A 23,242-nucleotide genomic window follows, 5' to 3' on the forward strand; every position below is an offset into this window, starting at 1 on the left:
ACCGGTTCTTCCAGTCTGAGGTAAGCGCAGCTTCGAGAGTCTCAGTTCCTCTGCAGTGCTGTGTGTGAGATGAGACCAAGCTGATGTCTGAGCAGGAGGTGTTGGTGAACAGTGGCTCCAGTGGCAATGTTTCAACACTCAGCTGGCTAGCTAAGGCAGACCTAGACTGCCAGACAGTGGAGGAGCTCAGGGGGAAACTGAAATACTTTTTCATGAGTCCTTGTGAGAAATATCAGGCAAGGGGTCGTAAGCCATGGAAGATGATGCTTCAGTTTGTGAAGATCATCATCATAACTGTTCAGGTAGGAGAACCAAATTACAGAAGGTGATTTTTTTTTTTTTTTTTAAGATTGAAAACAATAGTTTTGCATTGTTTTAATCCAACACCATATGTTATATGAGGTAACAGTATTTTTTGAAATACTTGGAGAAGTCTGTGAGTTTCTTGGTTTTATGTTGTGTGCATTTCCATCATTTGATGCTAGTTCTGATCTGGTCCATCAGGTGTCATTTGAAGCCACTGTCCGCATGCTCTTTAATTCATAACACATTCATAATACACAAATAGCACTTCACTTGTATAAGAATCAAACTTCTTTTAATCAGACAGACCAACCACCAAGGATTGGGTTAAAATTTCAGTGTCACTGTTTTGCTTTCGTTATCAAGGTTTGCGTTTCACATCTTTAACTCCTATTACAGTTAGTATCTTTTGGACTGAGCAATGAGATGATGGTCACTTTCAAAGAAGAGAACCTCCTGGCCTTCAAACACCTCTTCCTTAAGGACTACAAGGACCGGGGCAGCACGTATGCAGTCTATACAAAGCATGAAGTCCACGACCATATCGACCACATCATCATGAGGGTAACAGGGAAACCGGGAAACCATGTTTCAGACTTCACATGATTTAGCTGTAATGTCATTAGGTTTGAATATAGACAGTTTGATGCTGCCAATTCACAGTTAGGGTTACAGTCCTACAGAAGTCTTTATATGTTATTAATGTGAGTCAAACATCTTGTGTTTTAGCCAAAACGCAACTGATTTCACCTTATTAATGGACTGTCGTTTCTGAGTTTAAAACAAATATCTAAAATCAGGATGGAAGCAAATGGTTCCTGAAACATTTTGCAATTATTATGAAATGACTTTGCCTCTTGTTCTAGTTTAGTATCTGATTACATTGGGTGCATGTCCTAGATAGCAGTGTGGTAAAGATGCATGACAAGGTGGTGGAATTCTCTGTCTCTTCAATGTGTTTTCTGTAGTCCTTATCTGTTTTTTGTCTTTCTTTTTAACTGTCAGTACTTGAACCTGCAGAATGTGACCGTGGGCAATCATGCGTTTGAAACAGTGAATGGAGTGGTTACCCCTCTTTCCCTGTGTCAGGAATTCTATCGCCATGGCAACATCTCCCCTGAAAACGACTCATTTGACATTGATCCCCATGTCGAAAAAGGTTTTGTACTTACAGCATAATTTGTGCAGGAACACACATTCTCTGCAGGAAATAACTAGTAGCTATGATATTGCCTGTCTTTATTGCTCTTTTAAATCATACAAACATTTACTTTTTGTTCTGGCAGAGTGCATTTATATTTATCCTATGAACTCCATGGAATATGAAGTCTTTCCAAATGATGCAAACTTCACACTGCATTTTAAAAGGTACGCATTCTGTTAAGTCTTTGAAAGGTACCTCTTCTTTTAGTGTTTAAAACATACCCTTTCTGTTAGTCTTTAAAATGTATATTTTTTGTTAGTGTTGCAAGTCGACTCCCTGCCCATTCACTCTGTGTTTGTTTGTCTGCCTGCATTACACTAGCAGTAAGCCTAGCTATGATCTCCAGGCTTTTGGAGCCTGAGTATGAACTTACACTGATTAGCTTCTTCTAAACTCAGCAGGTGTTTAGGTTGTAGCTCATCATGTCTCACCTTACAGACTGTTATCTGTGAACATCTATCTCAAAGTGAAGGCTATTAATCTGCAAACAGTTCGTCACGACGAGCTACCAGACTGCTACAACTTCAGCATTGTGGCAAGTGAAGACATTATTCACGTCCCTGTCCACACGAACCAACTCTAAAATTCTGTCATTATGGTTTTTCTTCTAGCATGTGGGACACAACTGCATTGACCCATTTTACCCTGAATTAATTCATTAAAATAAAAGATTACAGTTATTAATCAGAATGATTTATTATTTGTTTATGTCACCTTATGAATGAAATGCTAGCATCAGCATGTTTACTTTGCTTTGGGTTCAGTCATAATTTCCTTTGTGTAAGTTCCACATTGCATTCTGTAATAAGGAAGGGAACTCGTTTCTGCATGCGGTATGCTCATCATAAGGAAAAAACCCACTTCCCATTCAGACCTACTATAACAGTTCACTGTAACTGCATGCTCTCCAAGAAAGGCACACTGAGCTTATCTGTTCACATGCTGCATTGCCTCTGTGTAGTTCCTGCTGGGGTTTTCCAGTACTGTGTCACAGCCGTTCCATGAGTTGCCTGGAATGACCAATAAAATAAATCATAAATAAATAATAAAATCACAGACAGCATCGTGTAGATTTTCGAAGCAGTGTTTAAAACTGATGTATTAGGCTCTGATTTAAGCTTAACAGCATCAGAGATGAATAGTGCTATAGTTACAGCCAGAGACACACACACACACACACACAGTACATGAATAAAGCTTTGTGCACTGCAAACAATTGTCTTTGTTTACAAAAATCTCACCCCCCACTAATTTTAAACCTGTCAAAGATTTAAGATTAGTCATTTAAAAGCCAAATTTTAAGTTTTTTAAATTTGTAAATTCTTTTTGAGAAGCATTGTGTTCTTTTTAATCACATTTTGTCAAGACTGTGATCAGTAATATCTTGTAGTTAATTCTGTTACTTTTGTGACTTCCTTTTTTATGTGTTTTCTGTTTCTATAGATAGAGTTTGACAACAGAGCCCACAGTGGACGGATTAAAGTGTCTTTAAACAGCAATGCTGAGATAAAGGTCTGCAAGGAATGGACTGTCTCAAACTCCAGTGAGTTGATTTGTTGCAGTTTACATTATTTTACTGAAATTTATTGTTTACAAATGTTTCAGATTGTGAGTTTCATTCTATATTTATAAATTAAATATATTCATAAATGGGGGAAAAAAAGCTTTTAGCCAGTGCTTGAGTAGTTCTGTGTATTATTTATCCAGTATTTGATGTTTTGTATATTATCCTCTAAATGATGCTACCATGAACATTTATTAGTTGTGTTCACTGCTAAAGTTCAACGATTAGTGGATATTATAAACTTTTGTTCATCTATTTGATAAACAAAGAACTTTCTGGATGTAGAGTCCTAAATGTAGATTTTGTTTTAGATACAGTTGGATAGGATTCACTATTTGTGAGCCTCTTATACTGGTTTCGTTTTACTGAAGACAGCTTTAAGAGCTGGGTATGCCCCGCTCCAGTTCTAGGGGACAAAGCCCAGCACAGTTTGGATATTTTTTTGTTAAAAAACACCTAAACTTGGCGGTAAACTGATCAGTTCAGTCAGGGGGGTTTGTGCCAGGGTCTGGAATGTGAACTGGGCTGGAATTTGGCTCTTCGGACACTGAGCTCACCACCCTGGTCTAGAACACACTTTATACTTCGTAGAAAATAAAACGGCTGATAGCTATTCTGTAGTTCTGAAATGTGAAGTGTCCTTCTGCTCATTGCCGTACGTGTGAGAGCAGAGCAGACAGAGTGATTGGTGACCGTTAGATGAAAGGTGCGATGTTTATCATGACAGACGCTGTGAGTCACTTCCTGCTGATCGTGCTGTTTGACTCGCTGGTCATCGTGGTGTGTCTGCTGTCGCTGGTTCTGTGCACACGCTCGGTGTGTGCCAGTGTCCGCCTGCTGCTCGTGAGTCTACACCAGCTGACCTGCACAACCTGCAGGGCCATGCAACACCTGCGTCACCTGTAGCATTTGAGTTTGTCACACAGTGAATGAACCCTCCGTTTGTTTTGTTTTAGTAAGAATTACAGACTCTGCTTGTCTATAAAAGTTGATATTCAGTTTAAGAAAATTTCTAAATTTGCAGGTTTTGTTTTTTGCCTTTTTAAACACCTAATTTATAATGGATCATATATAGCACAGAAGAAACAGAAAACAAGCAATTCCAGTTTCTGTGAGTTATAGTTAAAAGCTGACGGTTTGGGCTCTGTAGGAGTACGTTTGGTTTATCTCTGAGCATCATGGGACAGTGTCATGGTCCGATCGCATGCAGTTTGTCAATGGATGGCACATTCTGATCATCCTCAGTGACGTACTGACTATTACTGGATCAGTTCTCAAAATCTGCATCCAGAGCAAAGTGAGTGACGCCCCCATACATGCACACACATACGCATGTGCACGCATGCGCGCACACACACACACACACACACACACACACACACAAACGCGCGCACACACACACACACACAGTGGGTTTGTGCCAGGATCTGGAGTGTGAACTGGAGTTTGGCTCTTCGGACACCGAGCTCACCACCCCGGTTTAGAACACACTTCACACTTTGTAGAAAATAAAACGGCCGGTAGCTATTCTATAGTTCTGAAATGTGAAGTGTCCTTCTGCTCATTGCCATACGTATGACGGCAGAGCAGACGGAGTGATTGGTGATCGTGAGATGAAAGGTGCGATGTTTATTTTGACAGATGCTGTGAGTCACTTCCTGCGGCTAGTGCTGTTTGACACACACGCACACAAAAACACCCACACTCAGCCATGCATACACAAACTTCAAAATATTAAGTGCAATTTAATGACTTCAAATGACATCATTTATTCTTGAGTTACATAGATGTGAACCATTTTAAAAATGATTACCTCTTAATCTCTAATTTATGATTAGAATTAGCCATTAGTCCTAGTAATCCCAGAAGTGATTTCAGATGTACAGATGTAGTAAAAGCCATTAGGTCTGTCTGGACTTTGTTTTAGGAGCTGACAAACTACAATGTATGCAGTATTTTATTGGGCACCTCCACCATACTAGTGTGGACTGGAGTCATGCGTTACCTGGGCTTCATCAAGAAATATAATGTAAGATAAAAATGAACAAAGTTATATTTAAGAACACAATTATATACACTTTATAAACACTGTAAACAATTATAAACAGTGTAAACATAATACTACTTTATTATAAACACTGCAAACATAATACTACTGTATTATAGACATTATTGTTCACATACTGCATGTGTATACAGACTAGGTATTTCAGAGTAGGTATTTAAGTATTTTAACAATTACACATTTAAAGGACTAATGTATGCATTTAAACAGTTATTGATCGCTGAGTTCACATGAAATATGGAACAGTTTTAACTTAAATCTGCAAACTGGGAGCAGCTTGTTAAATTCTGCTTCAGTCTGAGAACTGGGCCTCATCTGACCTCTAGATCCTCATCCTCACACTGAAGGCGGCACTGCCCAACGTCATGCGATTCTCCACCTGTGCTGTGCTCATCTACGTCAGCTACTGCTTCTGCGGCTGGATCGTGTTGGGACCGCACCACGAAAATGTGAGACTCCTTTGCGCACACACACACACGCACACACACACACAGGAGGAGCATCATGTTCAACAGATCATTCTCTCCTGTGCTTCCGTGGCCTCATTCTCTCCAGATATTTACGAAACCCTATGCAAGTCACATTAGGTGTGTCCAAAAACATGACCTAGTGCAGGGAACCACTGGACAAGAAAACACAATTATAAAAACACAAAACAGCCACTTATGTATTCCTGATATGAGCTACAGGAAACATATTCTATGTCTCTGAGAAAAAAAGAAAACCATTAGGGTATCGTGTGAGTTTAGTCCCAAGCCGTTTCTGCTCAGTTTCGTAGCTTCAACACTGTGGCGTACTGCCTGTTCTCCATGATCAACGGCGACGAGATCTATTTGACCTTCAGCAAGCTGCGGGAGAGGGGCTCCATGGTGTGGCTCTTCAGCAGGGTCTACATCTACAGCTTCATTTCCATCTTCACTTACATGGTCCTCAGCCTCTTCATTGCCATCATCACCGAAACGTACGAGACCATCAAGGTGAGGATGCCCGAGCAGCGCAGGTGCACAGACCGTGCGGGTGCCGCTGGTGTGAACTATCCCCTGTTACTCTCAGCAACATGTTTGATTCCATTCTGTATTCGGCCCAGTTCATCTTCTGATGATAGGGGGCAAAAACACTATTGTACTATTAAATATGTAAATATTTCTCTCTTAATGAAAGCACCTACCAATTGCTATTAATGTAAATAACTGCAACCACTGCAGTACAAATGCCCAGAATCTGATATGCACTACAGAAGAATATGTGAATACTAAACCAGACACCTGATTCTAGAGTCAGATGCTTCCGTGTATATCAGTAAGACTGAGTGCTGACAAACTGTCTTGTGTGCCGTGTTCTATGTCCCATGTCCTATGTCTGTCTCCTGTGTTCCGTGTCCGTGTGCTATGTCTGTGTCCTGCATGCAGCAACAGCAGAAGCAGCAGGATGGCATGGTGTTCTCTGAGCTTCAGGCCTTTATCACCACATGCAAAAACCATCCAACCTTTGGCACATACAAGCTGGATCAAGAGCCCTCTAGCTACCTCTGACCGCCTTGCCTCTGACCGCCCTGCCTCTGCACTGGCCCAAGCAGACAATCAGGATCCACCCTGCAGGAAACCACATTTACACTGCAAAACAGCTATATACCAGCTTCCTAACAGCTAGGTAGCAGCTTCATTAAATCTGCACTTGGTTCTGAAGTCACGGGCTCTGATATATTGTGCATGCAGTAGATTACAGACAGGGTGAGCTTTTGTGTTCCTTGGCCTCAATGGGCACAAGTGCTTTCACTGCAGGAAAAAAATCAAAAGGCCATAATACAATGTCTACCCTCCTGTTAAGAGATTTGACAGTTTATAGCATACTGAGGGAGGTGCCTGTGTACGTGTTTATCACTCTGTTTACATTGATAGAATTTCTCTTGATCACTTTTAATTTGCCATTAATATAATAAGATACAACACTTATAAATGACAGTAAAATGCCGTAGAACTGTTCTGAAAGTTATACACTACCCATATTCCTCTATATAGATCAATATGAAAGATATTCAAGTTCAATATAATGTGGAAGTGTGAAATATTCTTACTGACAAGCTTTTTATTTGAACACTTAGTGACTTGAAAAGTGTGTTATTATTAATGTTATTATTAAAGGCTCCACTTCTTGGCGTCTGTTGTATAATTCAAATTAGACCCCTGAAGGTCTAGTTTTTTGTTATTTGAGTTGTTGTTTTTTTTTATTCTTTATGAAATAATGGTGACTCAGTCAAAAATTGGGATAATGTTGAGAATAAACTGTTCCCTTTTTTGCTGTGGTTACTGAATATCCTCCCTCACCCAAGGGAAGGAAGATTAGAGCTCAAATGGAAAAAGTGGGTTTGTAAAGTGTAAATGTCAAGTGGAGTGTTAGCTAATAGGGGACTGGACAGTGGAGTGTCCAAAGCACTTGGGCTTTGTTGAGGATATGAAAGCCAGCAAAAATCATGGGGAATTTTGCAGCCTTTTTATCTGCTCTGTGAGTATCTGAGGATGGAAGTGTTTTGACTACTAGTCATGGTAAACCCACACACGTTGGCAAAATGGCCTGATGTAACTGGGTTGCTTCAACAAATTGACTGTTGTGCTGACAAAATCTGGCCTGATTAAATGGATATGTTAAGTGAGTCTTTGCAATCGCTTGAAGATAAAATTATGTGGCTTGCAGGGCAGGCTATGGCTCATTCCCCAGGGCTTTTGTTTAATGTTCCGCCCCATACCACAGACCAGCCAGTAGTTCCAGCAGCACCAGGTTTGCAGAGCGCGGTTCAGACAGCTCTGACTGGTCAGACAGGCATGCCGCAGTAGTTGCGCCTTAGAAACGAGACTGCCTCCACTCAAAGTCAGTAACCCAAAGAGTAAATGATAAGATCATACTGGGATTCTGGGATCCGGATTCTTGCGGGATCCCATGATCTGTCCAATCGGGATGCGTCTGTAATCCTTCAGACATGCACTCCTCCCACCTATCCTGGTGCCTTTGCTTCTATACCAATGCCACACCCACCTACCTGTGTGGGGGAGGCGTTCTGGATGCTGAGAGTCTGTGTGGAGCAGATGTTAGGCTTGTGGAGCTCCTCCCACTCTGATGTCACAGACATCATCCAGGGACCTACTGAGTCTTTTGCACGGTTCCTTTTCATGCTTTGTGATGGCCTACTGTAACTACACTAAAACTCCACCTTCACAGAAATCTATGAGAGCACTCTTCCCACCTTGTGTACGTGGGTTAACTCGGCACGGTGGGGGGGAAAGGCCCAGTGTGTCATGAATAAAAGTTTAGCAGCCAATAAAAAAGGTTGTGGACATGGTAATGCCCACTGCAAAGTCTAACAAAAAGAACAAGAAAGCCCTGAAGGCCACGGTAAAAACACAGACAATTCTCTTGTCACAAGTGTAAAAAATATGACCATGAAACTTGTCCTCACCTGGATGTCTCCCTCTGTTACCGCCATTTCTGTCTGCCCCTCAGCCCCAGGCAATCAAGGGCTTGATTACTGCAGAGGACCGATGGCGTCCAAACCAATGTTACTCATCCCAGACGTGCATCACCCACAGTGATGCTCCTTGAGTCTAATTTCCAGGCTGTTTGATCTGCCCAAACCCTCCTCTGTTACAGGACTCAGGTCAAGAATGGAGATGCAAAACCTTAATCACATATTTACTCCAGATTGTGCAGAAAGACTGCTAGGCCTCTACATGAGGCTCCCTGGTGAGTCATGCCTCCCTGGACATGCCTGATGGATGAGACTTTCCCTTCCATGGAAGGCTCCCTAGCTTGTAACTCTGTGTTCTTCCACGCTGAGCCAAACGAAGACTTTTATTTGTAGACAAACGTTGCATCCTCCTCCAGTTGTGTTGCTTTGTGGCAGCTCCAGCAGGACTCTGGTATGGGAATTACCAGATATTTCTCTACTGCCATGCCAACAGCCACTGTGTGTGGAAGCCCTGGACTTTGTTAAGTTGGCTTTCATGGCTGAGAGTACACTAACCGTCTAGGCTAAGATCCACCTGCACACTCCTCTGGCCAATGTTTATCCTCTCTAGAAACCTGACAGTGTTCACCCAATGACACAGTAAGGGGGAAACAACAACAGATGCTCAGGTGAATCCTGCAGGTAACCTCCTCTATCAGGCGACCCCTCACAACTACTCTGAAGACAAACCTCAAAGAAGACACAAACCTGGTGTCTTCCTGGATATCCATGTCTCTGCTTTCATAGGTGGCTCCAGTTTCTACTCCTATGGCCAGTCACGCTGTGGGTGAGGGTGTGTCTGGATCAAATGTACAGACAAGGTGAGCACCCACCATCTGTGAATCAGAGGTCTTCACCCTTTTGTGTGGTGGACTGGGGGAAGGCGGGGCATGAACTGCCGAACTCACTGCCTTAGCTGAAACTCATCTGAGCTCTGAAACAGACAGAGAAGTAAAGGGTTAATATCAACCCAGACTAAGGACCTGTGGGGAAGGAACGCTTCCATAGCACATGAAGACACAATTGCTGTTTAATGAATTTATGTGACTCCTCCAAATATGATTTCATTCATCGAGGGCACAGGACACAGTATGAGCCACTCAAAACATTCAAAAACAGCTCATAAATGCTGCTCTAGATACATCAGCTCATAAATGCTGCCCTAGATACACCAGATCATAAACGCTGCTCTAGATACACCAGTTCATAAAGGCTGCTCTAGATACACCAGTTCATAAACGCTGCTCTAGATACCATCAGTTCATAAAGGCTGCTCTAGATACATGTCCATTGTGTGCAGTAGCTTCTACTCTCCCTATTCAGCATTGTGTATCTAGTATTGAGGAGAATCTTTCTGTTTATGAAACCACTTCACTGGATGAGCTGCAACTGGGCTTTAGGGGAGGACAGTTTGAGGTTATTGAAGCGTATTGCACATTAGTGATAGATCTACATCACAAATAGGAAACTCTGGGACTGAGAAAAAATTTTATATGTTGCAGAAAACCTATTTTTGGACACAAATAAATAATGACTGTCATGCCTGTGAGCAGACTTGTGTTCACTTCTTGGAAACAAAAACAATAAAAACAAAAAGTCAGGCTTTCTCTAATCGGCTAACCATGACCAGTAAGTCTCTGGACGCAAATTCACATTGATTTAATTGAATCACCGCCCCCTAATGGAGATTACAAGTATATATTGGTGTAGTATATAAAGCGCATTTAGTTTCCTGGCAGAATAAACATGGCGAGAAGCTTTCAAAGATTCTCTTATCTCACATATGTCCTTGCTGAGGAATTTCTTTTCAACTGAGTAATGAACAAATAACTTATTTCAACGGTAAACTGATGAAAGAGTCAATGAAACCCTTGGACGTTAGACAAAGGTTTTACATCCCATATCACCCCCAAGGAATAGGGAGCGTAGACTCCTGGTATAAGTGTCAAGTCTCCTCTTTGAAAACTCTAACCGATCAGTATGGTTCAAACTGGAGCACTCATGTTCCTGTTGTGTTGATTTTTGCGCTGTGCCTTAGAAAACCACAGGTTCCCCTGTGATAGACCCTAGTTTCTGTGACTTAATTATTCTTCCAGTGGTTCAAACCGGGTTTAATCTAAAAGTATCTACATTTATGCACAAAGAGCGTCCTCAATAACAACGCAATAATGACTACAAAGTTCAGGTTAACTCCTTCCTGGAGTATTCTGTGCGAATGGCAATAAAGTCTCTCCTGGTTCTTGTTTCGAACAAAATCACCAAACTTGATTGTCTTCACCGTCAAATATGACAGCTCAATATCTCTGGACTGTAAGCCAGTTCTGCATATCACTCCAGAAGGACTGCACTAATACACAAACACTGCAAACTGAACCGATGCAATCTCATCGCTTCCTGTTGAACACCTGCTCACTTCTCAGGTAAATTACAACGCTAAGTCCGTTTGAGCCAATACGGAGGTTAAATACTAGTTGCCTAACAACGGTCTCACCAATGACCAAGGTGTTTATTTTTACTGCCAGAACAAGGTGTACTTCAAACGGCATTTGAAAAGTACAGCGCCTGAGGCTGGGAAAGGCAAAATCACCTCGATATTGAATCAAACACTATTTTTTCCCCTCACATGTTGGGCCGTTCGGTGGCAACCACCTTGCCACTAACTTTAGCCCAGCATACGGCAACCTTTACAAAGGACCAGCACGCTGACCGTAAGTTGAGTAGACAATCTGTCAGTCGTAGTTAGCCAGCTAGTTCTCGCTAGCTGGGTCGGTGCTGGTTAGCAGCTCCGCTAACCTAGCTAGCATCGGTGGTGGTTGGATTAGTTCGCTGAATATGAACACAGATTTGTCATGTTCCCAACTAACCTAGTTACCGAACAGTTACCACCTGGCTAGCACTACGTAGCTTCAGCCGAAGCCAATGACTGTCGGTAGCTAGTAAGCTAGATTCGCTATCGTTAGCTAGGTTAGCTAGCCCCGTCTAGCCCGAGCAGTGTCCGCTAGCTGCCTAGAGCAGGTTTAACCTACACAGCTCCTTACCTAACCTACCTTGCCAGCTCACGGTTGCCTTCACAGGATGCTTATCTCAAATGGGTAACGGGCTCTGAAGCTGAAGGTCTGGTTATAGCTTTGGACTAGAAAGTGTGTTGATGCTCTGTAGATCTGTTGTTCATCTTCCAAAAATAAATTGCTACCGCAGGTTGACACATTCAGTTGGCTAACTAGCTAGCTACCCGGCCTAAACAAGGAATGCTGATGTTTTAGGTAAACGCCAGCCGACCATTTTAACACCACCCAGCCGGACACCCAACAGCATGGCGTTAGCTAACTGTAGCTGGTCATTGGCTGGTTTTAATTTCAGTGACAAACGTGTTCGTATTTTGTTAATATGCTTGTTTTCCCATCTTTAGAGTAAACAGGTGGTTGGGGTCTTGGACTTAAGAGAAGTTATGTTGAACAGCTTCCCACATAGACAGTTGCTGTGTGAAATGTGTTTGAGGTGACTGTTTAGCTAGGAGGTTCTTTATTATTAACGTTGTCTCACTGCAGCAGTCGTAGACGTACAGCGTGGCATGCACCACAACCATCAGGTTCCAGTCAGACTGAGTTCTTCACTGTAGTGCCTTTTGTACATAGTTGGTTTATCCAGGAACAGCCTGACTGGAGGATTAAGAGGGATTTGCCATCTGTCCTAAAATGAAATATGTAGTCTCTTCTATCTTAGCCTGTTAAATACCCTACATGACAGTGTAGATTAAATAACTTTATTTGCTCCATATATGTCCATATTTTATGGTTGTATGTTAGAACCATAAGAAAAAGGCATCTTGATTTAACATCTTCAGTTCTTTACAAACCTTCAGGTGACTGTGGGTGCCGTGGTGGCTTGGTCCCCTGGAAAACGGGCAAATTAGGTCTGATGTCCACATTTCTGATGACCTCTGTGGAAGAATCGCTTTCTGTTCGGGATCATGCAATACACACAAAGGCATTAAGTTAGCTTCTCCATGGCCTGCACTGTTGAATTTGATTGTGCTGTATTTTCTTCTGACCTGTCAGGCTTTGGCTGTGTGTGTGTGTGTGTGTGTGTGTGTGTGTGGCTGCTCTGGTGTAAGCTATATGAAGTCTGAGCTGACTGTTTCCACATGTCATACACATATTCACTCAGGTGCCCCCCATATAGCTCACTTTAGTTTACCTGATACATTTTCAGTATTCACCAATTCAAGTAGTTGTTTTGTTGTTGTTGTGGTGTTGATCTTGTTTGAGGGAGGGGTAAGAGAGTCTCTTGGGTGGGAAACAGAGCAGATGACCCCACAACACTGTCCAGCTCCATTGGCTCTAGATAACCCCAGGCCTGTAGCGTCAGTCTGCACCTACCGCATGACCTGGTTGGTTGTGGTTTGCATCAGTAATCCTGCGGTGGTGCAGTATGGTGGGATAATCCATCAGATTGGTGCTTGCTCTGTAATCCAGCGTGGATGGGTGTTCTGTTTCAGGACTGGCTGTCTGAAGTTCTGTTGATGCCCTGCATGTGTCATTGTCCCGGTTATGTGCTGACATGGGAGACTGGTGGACGCCACCAATGATGCCAGACCCTGGTCTTGGTAAGCACTAGAAACATGGGTACTCGTCATGGGACCTAATGTGCATTCATGTTGATCTGTTCATTCAGGGCTCACATTGTAGTCCTTATTTAACCCTCTCAGTGCTTGGCTAATCGATTCAGATTTTCAAAAAGCATGGTGTAGCTTTCTAGATTTAAAGTTCTGTGGTATTGGGATTCCTGGTGATGAGTGTAAAGGCTTTGTGTGTTCGCCGGGTTCATCCTGCTCACAGAATGCTAGGACATGGGAGGCCTTTGTGCTACCCTGGTTGTTTTTACACCGATCTACCCCCCCCCCCCCCCCAACGAGGTAGGTTCCAACAGGCAGCTGTAACGCCCGGCTTTGCTGTACTGTGTGCAGGGATCCGAGAGTTCTCCAGTGTCTCCCACATCGATGAGTCTCCCTCCAGGCACAGATCGCCCCCGGCCACTCGCGCCTCTGAGACGAACTCCAAACACTCCTACAGCGTGTTAACTGCCTTCTGCACAGAGGAGAACATCCCACAGTGTGTTGCCTACGTCAACCAGGTCCGCAAAACGGGATTCAGTTCACGTTTGGTTACCAACATGGTGATGGTGATATTTTCACATTTATGCATGTGCTTGACACAACAGTTGTTTAGTTTTGCGTTAATTAACTGTGAATATCTCACAGCTTTGGCCTGTGAGGCAGTGGGATAAGTGTGGATTTGAACTGAAATCTAGTAGACCACCTGACTCAAACTCCAACCTTTGATTCATAATTGTACATCCTAACTGGTGCATACACTTCCACTACAGGTATTTTCATATATCTTGTAAAGAAACTGAATCTAATGATCTTTGCAGTAATTTGTAATCCTTGCTGCAATCATTCAAAGATTGGGTCTTATATGGAATGTGCTGAAATTATTCATTTTCATTTTTTCAATTACACAAACTCTTATGCTGTCTCTGTGTTCTCCAACACTAACCGTTCCTCCCGATGTGCCCTCATTAACAGTACTAACCCTTTGCTGTATTTCCTGACTAAGGTTAGCAGGGTGATGTCATTAGCAACAACTGGGCTGCTAGTATAGAACATTTGCAAGCGTTCACCAGTGTTTCTGCTGAACCACTGCATCCCTTCTAAATAAGACTGGTGGAGCGCTCCAAACATGTGCGATCTCAGAGATGTACTTCAGGCTCAGAGTTGATAAGTGCAGATGCAGCATGGTCCCAGGATGCTGGCACCAGTTTGGTGTGGCATGTGAACAGTGTGCAGGCATCTAATGTGTCTGTGTGTTTCTGTGCACAGGAGGCGGCGGCCCTGGGGCTGTGTGGCGTGTGTGTGGAGGCTCGGGGAGCAGGGCCCAGTCTCGGTGCTGCGTCTGCCTTGAACCTGCTCTATGAGCTGCTGCAGCTCCAGAGGAGAGGCCAGCGGACCCTGCACGACCTCGAGACCCAGCAGCTAAAAAACAACAGCGACCTGGAACACTTGCAGCACAACAACTCCAGACTGAAAGTACAGCAGATGTCTTACACACTTTTCTAGAATATTGTTCGTTATTGTTTATATTGTTGTTGTTGTTGTTGTAGTGTCCGTTGTCGGCCAGAGGAGGATATGAGTCTTGGTTTCTAACTCATGCTAACTTATGCTCTACAGAGTCGTTAGATCCTGCCTGCATTTACAGTGACTGTATTGATGTATAACTTAATTCTTTAAGGTCTTTGGAGAGAACCTGTAGACTGTATGACTTTATGGACAATTAGGGTTACTTTAAGGAGTTTATGAACGTTAAGCACCTGTGGTTATGAACTGCTCTCACACTAATGAAGACATGGATTTATAAGTAAACTCATCTGAGTCTAAGGTGTTGTTCAGTAACATGCAGATGTAATTCAGATGTACTGCTATCATTACCAGAGGGTGATGGTCATTGTCATGGTCACCAGTGAATTATTTCTCCCTTTTAGATGTAGAGGTCATCTCCGTTCATAATGTCACACACCTGCCTCTAGTGTTCATGTGCTGATTTCAATGTAGAGCATCAAGGTCCAGCCTGTTGGATTTATCTTTGTAACTGAATTGTGCGAGGTGATTGGTCTTCTGGAACAAGCCTCTTATACAAACCCTTTGTCTCTCTGTATGAGTGCAGGGCAGTTTTAATCCTGTCTGCTGACCCCAGCCAGTCCACGTTTCATTGTGTTCCGTTCTCTATCCCCGATGGGCCAGGTGTTTTTGGAGCTGGAACCAACATCGCTGGGAGGCTCTGGATTTTAAAGATCCTTGTTATAGTAGAACCAAATAGCCTTGTCAAAGCTGAGAGTATTGGCCTAATGTCTCTTGGCTTATGCTTCCAAGAGCCCAGATCCGATGTGCACTGGTTGTCCTGGTCGCAGCTCAGCCGTGAGGTCCTTCTGTTACCTGAGAGACGTGTCATCAAACCGACTTTGATGTTTGATAGTACAGCCTCGGAGCAAAAAGAGGCCTGTTAAAGGCTAAGGAAACTGCTGCCAGCTCTGTTGTGAGATGATGCTCCCTCAGATCTAGAGAAGGTGTGTGTTTGTTTGTTTTTTGTTTTTTTAGCTAATGTGTGCGTGTGCGTGTGCGTGCGTGTGTGTGTGTGTGCGTCGCTGTTTCAGGACCAGCTTGAGCACACCCGGAGGGAGAACTCGGGCCTTCATGAAGGCGAGCGTCAGCTCCAACTGAAGATCCGAACCCTGCAGAGGTACCTGAAGTCGGAGAAAGAGGAAGTAGGTCACTCTCAATGCTCTGACCGGACAGGAAGTAAGAGGCTGTTCATAGAAACCTCTCAGCGGCTACAGTGTAGGGGCTATTGAGTCTGTGTAGTGGAATTATTGATCTTATGACCACAAACAAGTAATCATAACTTGTAAAGGCTGTAGAAAGCCAAAACACAAAAGCAGGCTGTAACTTTGTCATCTTAGCAGTCTCATGGGATGGTGGTCTGAGAGGTTTCCTGGGCTAGATGAGGCATGTGGGTGAGTTGTCTGGAGCTGCGGGTGTGTGTGTCCACGCATGCTTTCTAACGTGTTTTCACGCCACACTGAACAGGTGCAGAAGCTTCAGAGCATCATCGCCAGCCGTGCTACACAGTACAACCACGACGCCAAGCGTAAAGAGAGGGAGAGTGCGAAGCTGAAGGAACGTCTCAACCAGCTGCTCGTGGACAAGCGCGACAAGAGACTCGGTAGCTTGGTCCTCAGCCGAACAGCTTTACTTAGGATGTGAAGGCGTAGTTTCACGATTGGGTTTGGGTATCTCAGGTGGACAAATGGGCACAGCTGGTGTGTGTGTGTGTGTGTGTGTGTGTGTGTGTGTGTGTGTGTGTGTGTGTGTGTGTGTGGTGGAGCTGTCTGGCCATGCAGGGTTAATTTTTCCTTTTCCAATGTTTGTGTTCTGCTGTCTTTCAGCCATTGAGGTGGCGAACTGCGTGGGCCGCGCTGACGGGAAAAGAAGCCTGTGGAAGACGAGCAAGATGGAGGCCAGGTAAACTGCCGAGTCACCGCGCTGCTGATCACACTCATGGGGGTGCATTTCATAATCCCAGGTGTGTGTGTATCTGTATCTGTCTCAGACACGAGGGGGAGATGTACAAGGCTCTGCTGAGTGACTATGAGGGGCGCCATCAAGTGCTGCTGCAGGAGAATGCTGAACTGAAGAAGCTCCTGCAGCTCATGAAGAAGGACATGGTGTCCATGCTCAGCCCCAGGAAGACCACACGCGCACACATGCCTGCTGAGGACAGCCTGGAGCAGGTCTGCACCCCACACACACACACACACACACACACACACGCGCCTGCTGACGACAGCCTGGAGCAGGTCTGCAACACACACACACACACGCGCCTGCTGACGACAGCCTGGAGCAGGTCTGCAACACACACACACACACACGCACCTGCTGACGACAGCCTGGAGCAGGTCTGCAACACACACACACACACACGCACCTGCTGACGACAGCCTGGAGCAGGTCTGCAACACACACACACACACACGCACCTGCTGACGACAGCCTGGAGCAGGTCTGCAACACACACACACACACACGCGCCTGCTGACGACAGCCTGGAGCAGGTCTGCAACACACACACACACACACGCCTGCTGACGACAGCCTGGAGCAGGTCCGCACCACACACACACACACACACACACACACACACACACACGCCTGCTGACGACAGCCTGGAGCAGGTCCGCACCACACACACACACACACACACACACACACACACACACACACGCCTGCTGACGACAGCCTGGAGCAGGTCCGCACCACACACACACACACACACACACACGCCTGCTGACGACAGCCTGGAGCAGGTCCGCACCACACACACACACACACACACACACACGCCTGCTGACGACAGCCTGGAGCAGGTCCGCACCACACACACACACACACACACACACGCCTGCTGACGACAGCCTGGAGCAGGTCCGCACCACACACACACACACACACGCCTGCTGACGACAGCCTGGAGCAGGTCCGCACCACACACACACACACACACACACACGCCTGCTGACGACAGCCTGGAGCAGGTCCGCACCACACACACACACACACACACACACACACACACGCCTGCTGACGACAGCCTGGAGCAGGTCCGCACCACACACACACACACGCCTGCTGACGACAGCCTGGAGCAGGTCCGCACCACACACACACACACACACACACACACGCCTGCTGACGACAGCCTGGAGCAGGTCTGCACCACACACACACACACACACACACACACGCCTGCTGACGACAGCCTGGAGCAGGTCCGCACCACACACACACACACACACACGCCTGCTGACGACAGCCTGGAGCAGGTCCGCACCACACACACACACACACACCACGCCTGCTGACGACAGCCTGGAGCAGGTCCGCACCACACACACACACACACACACGCCTGCTGACGACAGCCTGGAGCAGGTCCGCACCACACACACACACACACACGCCTGCTGACGACAGCCTGGAGCAGGTCCGCACCACACACACACACACACACACGCCTGCTGACGACAGCCTGGAGCAGGTCCGCACCACACACACACACACACACACGCCTGCTGACGACAGCCTGGAGCAGGTCCGCACCACACACACACACACACACGCCTGCTGACGACAGCCTGGAGCAGGTCCGCACCACACACACACACACACACGCCTGCTGACGACAGCCTGGAGCTGGTCCGCACCACACACACACACACACACGCCTGCTGACGACAGCCTGGAGCAGGTCCGCACCACACACACACACACACACGCCTGCTGACGACAGCCTGGAGCAGGTCCGCACCACACACACACACACACACACACGCCTGCTGACGACAGCCTGGAGCAGGTCCGCACCACACACACACACACACACACACACGCCTGCTGACGACAGCCTGGAGCAGGTCCGCACCACACACACACACACACACACACACGCCTGCTGACGACAGCCTGGAGCAGGTCCGCACCACACACACACACACACACACACACGCCTGCTGACGACAGCCTGGAGCAGGTCCGCACCACACACACACACACACACACACACACGCCTGCTGACGACAGCCTGGAGCAGGTCCGCACCACACACACACACACACACACACACACGCCTGCTGACGACAGCCTGGAGCAGGTCCGCACCACACACACACACACACACACACACGCCTGCTGACGACAGCCTGGAGCAGGTCCGCACCACACACACACACACACACACACGCACGCCTGCTGACGACAGCCTGGAGCAGGTCCGCACCACACACACACACACACACACGCACGCCTGCTGACGACAGCCTGGAGCAGGTCCGCACCACACACACACACACACACACACGCCTGCTGACGACAGCCTGGAGCAGGTCCGCACCACACACACACACACACACGCCTGCTGACGACAGCCTGGAGCAGGTCCGCACCACACACACACACACACACGCCTGCTGACGACAGCCTGGAGCAGGTCCGCACCACACACACACACACACACGCCTGCTGACGACAGCCTGGAGCAGGTCCGCACCACACACACACACACACACGCCTGCTGACGACAGCCTGGAGCAGGTCCGCACCACACACACACACACACACGCCTGCTGACGACAGCCTGGAGCAGGTCCGCACCACACACACACACACACACACGCCTGCTGACGACAGCCTGGAGCAGGTCCGCACCACACACACACACACACACACACACACACACACACACGCCTGCTGACGACAGCCTGGAGCAGGTCCGCACCACACACACACACACACACACACACACACGCCTGCTGACGACAGCCTGGAGCAGGTCCGCACCACACACACACACACACACGCCTGCTGACGACAGCCTGGAGCAGGTCCGCACCACACACACACACACACACGCCTGCTGACGACAGCCTGGAGCAGGTCCGCACCACACACACACACACACACACGCCTGCTGACGACAGCCTGGAGCAGGTCCGCACCGCGCACACACACACACACGCCTGCTGACGACAGCCTGGAGCAGGTCCGCACCGCGCACACACACACACACACACACACACGCCTGCTGACGACAGCCTGGAGCAGGTCCGCACCACACACACACACACACACACACACACACACACACACACACACACACACACACACACACACACACGCCTGCTGACGACAGCCTGGAGCAGGTCCGCACCACACACACACACACACACGCCTGCTGACGACAGCCTGGAGCAGGTCCGCACCACACACACACACACACACGCCTGCTGACGACAGCCTGGAGCAGGTCCGCACCACACACACACACACACACACGCCTGCTGACGACAGCCTGGAGCAGGTCCGCACCGCGCACACACACACACACGCCTGCTGACGACAGCCTGGAGCAGGTCCGCACCGCGCACACACACACACACACACACACACGCCTGCTGACGACAGCCTGGAGCAGGTCCGCACCGCGCACACACACACACACACACACACACATGCCTGCTGACGACAGCCTGGAGCAGGTCCGCACCGCGCACACACACACACACGCCTGCTGACGACAGCCTGGAGCAGGTCCGCACCGCACACGCACACACGCCTGCTGACGACAGCCTGGAGCAGGTCCGCACCGCGCACACACACACACACACGCCTGCTGACGACAGCCTGGAGCAGGTCCGAACCGCGCACACACACACACACACACGCCTGCTGACGACAGCCTGGAGCAGGTCCGCACCGCGCACACACACACACACACACACGCCTGCTGACGACAGCCTGGAGCAGGTCCGCACCGCGCACACACACACACACACACACACACACACACGCCTGCTGACGACAGCCTGGAGCAGGTCCGCACCACACACACACACACACACACACACACACGCCTGCTGACGACAGCCTGGAGCAGGTCCGCACCACACACACACACACACACGCCTGCTGACGACAGCCTGGAGCAGGTCCGCACCACACACACACACACACACGCCTGCTGACGACAGCCTGGAGCAGGTCCGCACCACACACACACACACACACACGCCTGCTGACGACAGCCTGGAGCAGGTCCGCACCGCGCACACACACACACACGCCTGCTGACGACAGCCTGGAGCAGGTCCGCACCGCGCACACACACACACACACACACACACACGCCTGCTGACGACAGCCTGGAGCAGGTCCGCACCACACACACACACACACACACACACACACACACACACACACACACACACACACACACACACACACACACGCCTGCTGACGACAGCCTGGAGCAGGTCCGCACCACACACACACACACACACGCCTGCTGACGACAGCCTGGAGCAGGTCCGCACCACACACACACACACACACACGCCTGCTGACGACAGCCTGGAGCAGGTCCGCACCGCGCACACACACACACACACACACACATGCCTGCTGACGACAGCCTGGAGCAGGTCCGCACCGCGCACACACACACACACGCCTGCTGACGACAGCCTGGAGCAGGTCCGCACCGCACACGCACACACGCCTGCTGACGACAGCCTGGAGCAGGTCCGCACCGCGCACACACACACACACACGCCTGCTGACGACAGCCTGGAGCAGGTCCGAACCGCGCACACACACACACACACACGCCTGCTGACGACAGCCTGGAGCAGGTCCGCACCGCGCACACACACACACACACACACGCCTGCTGACGACAGCCTGGAGCAGGTCCGCACCGCGCACACACACACACACACACACACGCCTGCTGACGACAGCCTGGAGCAGGTCCGCACCGCGCACACACACACACACACACACACGCCTGCTGACGACAGCCTGGAGCAGGTCCGCACCGCGCACACACACACACACACACACACACACACGCCTGCTGACGACAGCCTGGAGCAGGTCCGCACCGCGCACACACACACACACACACACACACGCCTGCTGACGACAGCCTGGAGCAGGTCCGCACCGCGCACACACACACACACACACACACGCCTGCTGACGACAGCCTGGAGCAGGTCCGCACCGCGCACACACACACACACACACACACACACACACACGCCTGCTGACGACAGCCTGGAGCAGGTCCGCACCGCACACACACACACACGCCTGCTGACGACAGCCTGGAGCAGGTCCGCACTGCACACACACACACACACACACACACACACAGGCCTGCTGACGACAGCCTGGAGCAGGTCCGCACCGCACACACACACACACGCCTGCTGACGACAGCCTGGAGCAGGTCCGCACCGCACACACACACACACACACACACACACACAGGCCTGCTGACGACAGCCTGGAGCAGGTCCGCACCGCACACACACACACACACACACACACACACACACACACGCCTGCTGACGACAGCCTGGAGCAGGTCCGCACCGCGCGCACACACACACACACACACACACACACACACACACACACACATACACAGCTGTGAGAGGCAAGACTGGAACATGCCTGTAATTTGACCACAGACTCCTCACTCAGAGAGAAACATATCCAGCTCTTCTCATCTGATTGGTCCCTCCCTTCCTGCACAGCATATACAACCGCACGCAGCAAAAATAAAGAACCAGAGATTAACACTGTCTCTGATATGACTGTATACGTGGTGTCGTGTGCCTGTGTGTGGTCTGTGCGCATGTTTCAGGCGGGCTCTGAACCTGACGACGAGTTGTGTGAGGGCAGCAGAGACCCTCTGGAGCAGATGTGTGAACAGGCTCGTGAGCAGCTGGCCAACAGCATCCGTCTGCAGTGGAGGAGACTGAAAAGCCACATGCAGAGACTCGACAGCCAGGGTGCGTGTCCTCCCGGCAGTGCAGGGGGAGGTGGTACACATCCTTTACTTATTGTTTTGTAACAATCTGTGTGTCAGTGTCGCTGGCTGCTAGTCGGGAGCAAGAGGAGGTGATCTCTAGGAGGGAGCATGAGGAGGCCATAACACATATGAAGATGGAACTACAGCAGTGTACAGAGTTCATCCAGACTCAGCAACAACTACTGCAGGTACCTACACAGACACCTAAACATACACACAGGAGCAACAGCTGTGACCTTGGATTGGTTGTGGCTGTGTTTGAAATGACTGGTTGGGATTAAAGTGGAGATGGAGCTGGGTTGGTGGCTGGGCTTGGGTTGGAGCCGTGTTTAGAGGCGGGGGTTGGGTTGGGTTTGAGCTCTTGTTTCTGGCTTGGTGCCACAGCAGCAGCTGAGCTTGCCGTGTGACGAGGAGACGGCGGCCCTGCTGAACGACGGATACTTGCTGGAGGAGAAGGAGCGTCTGAAGGAGGAGTGGAGCCTCTTCCACGAGCAGAAGAAGAACTTTGAGATGGAGAGGAAGAACTTCACCGAAGCTGCTATCCGCCTCGGCCACGAGGTAATGGGATCAGAATCCAAGCAGGAAAAGCAGGAATCGGTTCGCTCCTGTGATGGGG

At 48.4% G+C, this 23,242-nt stretch overlaps 2 protein-coding genes and 1 long non-coding RNA gene across 6 annotated transcripts in view; 2 read left to right on the forward strand and 1 right to left on the reverse strand.

Moving 5' to 3' along the window:
- Positions 1-91: 91 nt before the first annotated feature.
- On the forward strand, positions 92-8,577 carry mcoln3a (mucolipin 3a). Its single transcript, XM_027031985.2, has 12 exons — positions 92-302; positions 703-867; positions 1,309-1,462; positions 1,590-1,671; positions 1,946-2,042; positions 2,951-3,050; positions 3,799-3,914; positions 4,222-4,368; positions 4,999-5,100; positions 5,463-5,585; positions 5,907-6,113; positions 6,546-8,577. Exons 1-12 carry the CDS (start codon positions 213-215, stop codon positions 6,666-6,668), a joined length of 1,506 nt encoding a protein of 501 aa, XP_026887786.2. The 5' UTR covers positions 92-212; the 3' UTR covers positions 6,669-8,577.
- On the reverse strand, positions 5,107-11,939 carry LOC118240089. The gene is made up of 3 exons (XR_004775264.1): positions 11,683-11,939; positions 9,344-9,569; positions 5,107-5,594 (listed from the first exon to the last, which is right to left on the reverse strand). It is a non-coding gene; the product is annotated as an uncharacterized LOC118240089 (long non-coding RNA).
- ssx2ipa (synovial sarcoma, X breakpoint 2 interacting protein a) overlaps positions 10,972-23,242 on the forward strand; it is a 15,775-nt gene continuing 3,504 nt past the window's right edge. For 2 of the 4 annotated variants that reach the window (XM_035519730.1, XM_035519732.1), the window contains exons 1-11: positions 11,176-11,343; positions 13,134-13,241; positions 13,602-13,768; positions 14,517-14,723; positions 15,845-15,955; positions 16,278-16,413; positions 16,637-16,712; positions 16,801-16,981; positions 22,459-22,606; positions 22,684-22,814; positions 23,011-23,184. In XM_035519730.1, coding sequence (XP_035375623.1) covers positions 13,196-13,241; positions 13,602-13,768; positions 14,517-14,723; positions 15,845-15,955; positions 16,278-16,413; positions 16,637-16,712; positions 16,801-16,981; positions 22,459-22,606; positions 22,684-22,814; positions 23,011-23,184 — 1,377 coding nt within the window. In that variant the 5' untranslated portion in view covers positions 11,176-11,343; positions 13,134-13,195. Of the gene's footprint in view, positions 11,056-11,175; positions 11,344-13,133; positions 13,242-13,601; positions 13,769-14,516; positions 14,724-15,844; positions 15,956-16,277; positions 16,414-16,636; positions 16,713-16,800; positions 16,982-22,458; positions 22,607-22,683; positions 22,815-23,010; positions 23,185-23,242 lie in introns of those variants that run through there. The other 2 variants (XM_035519731.1, XM_035519733.1) reach the window with 2 other exon arrangements.

This window comes from Electrophorus electricus, chromosome 19, assembly GCF_013358815.1.
Source record: "Electrophorus electricus isolate fEleEle1 chromosome 19, fEleEle1.pri, whole genome shotgun sequence".
In the NCBI taxonomy this organism is placed as follows: Eukaryota; Metazoa; Chordata; class Actinopteri; order Gymnotiformes; family Gymnotidae; genus Electrophorus; species Electrophorus electricus.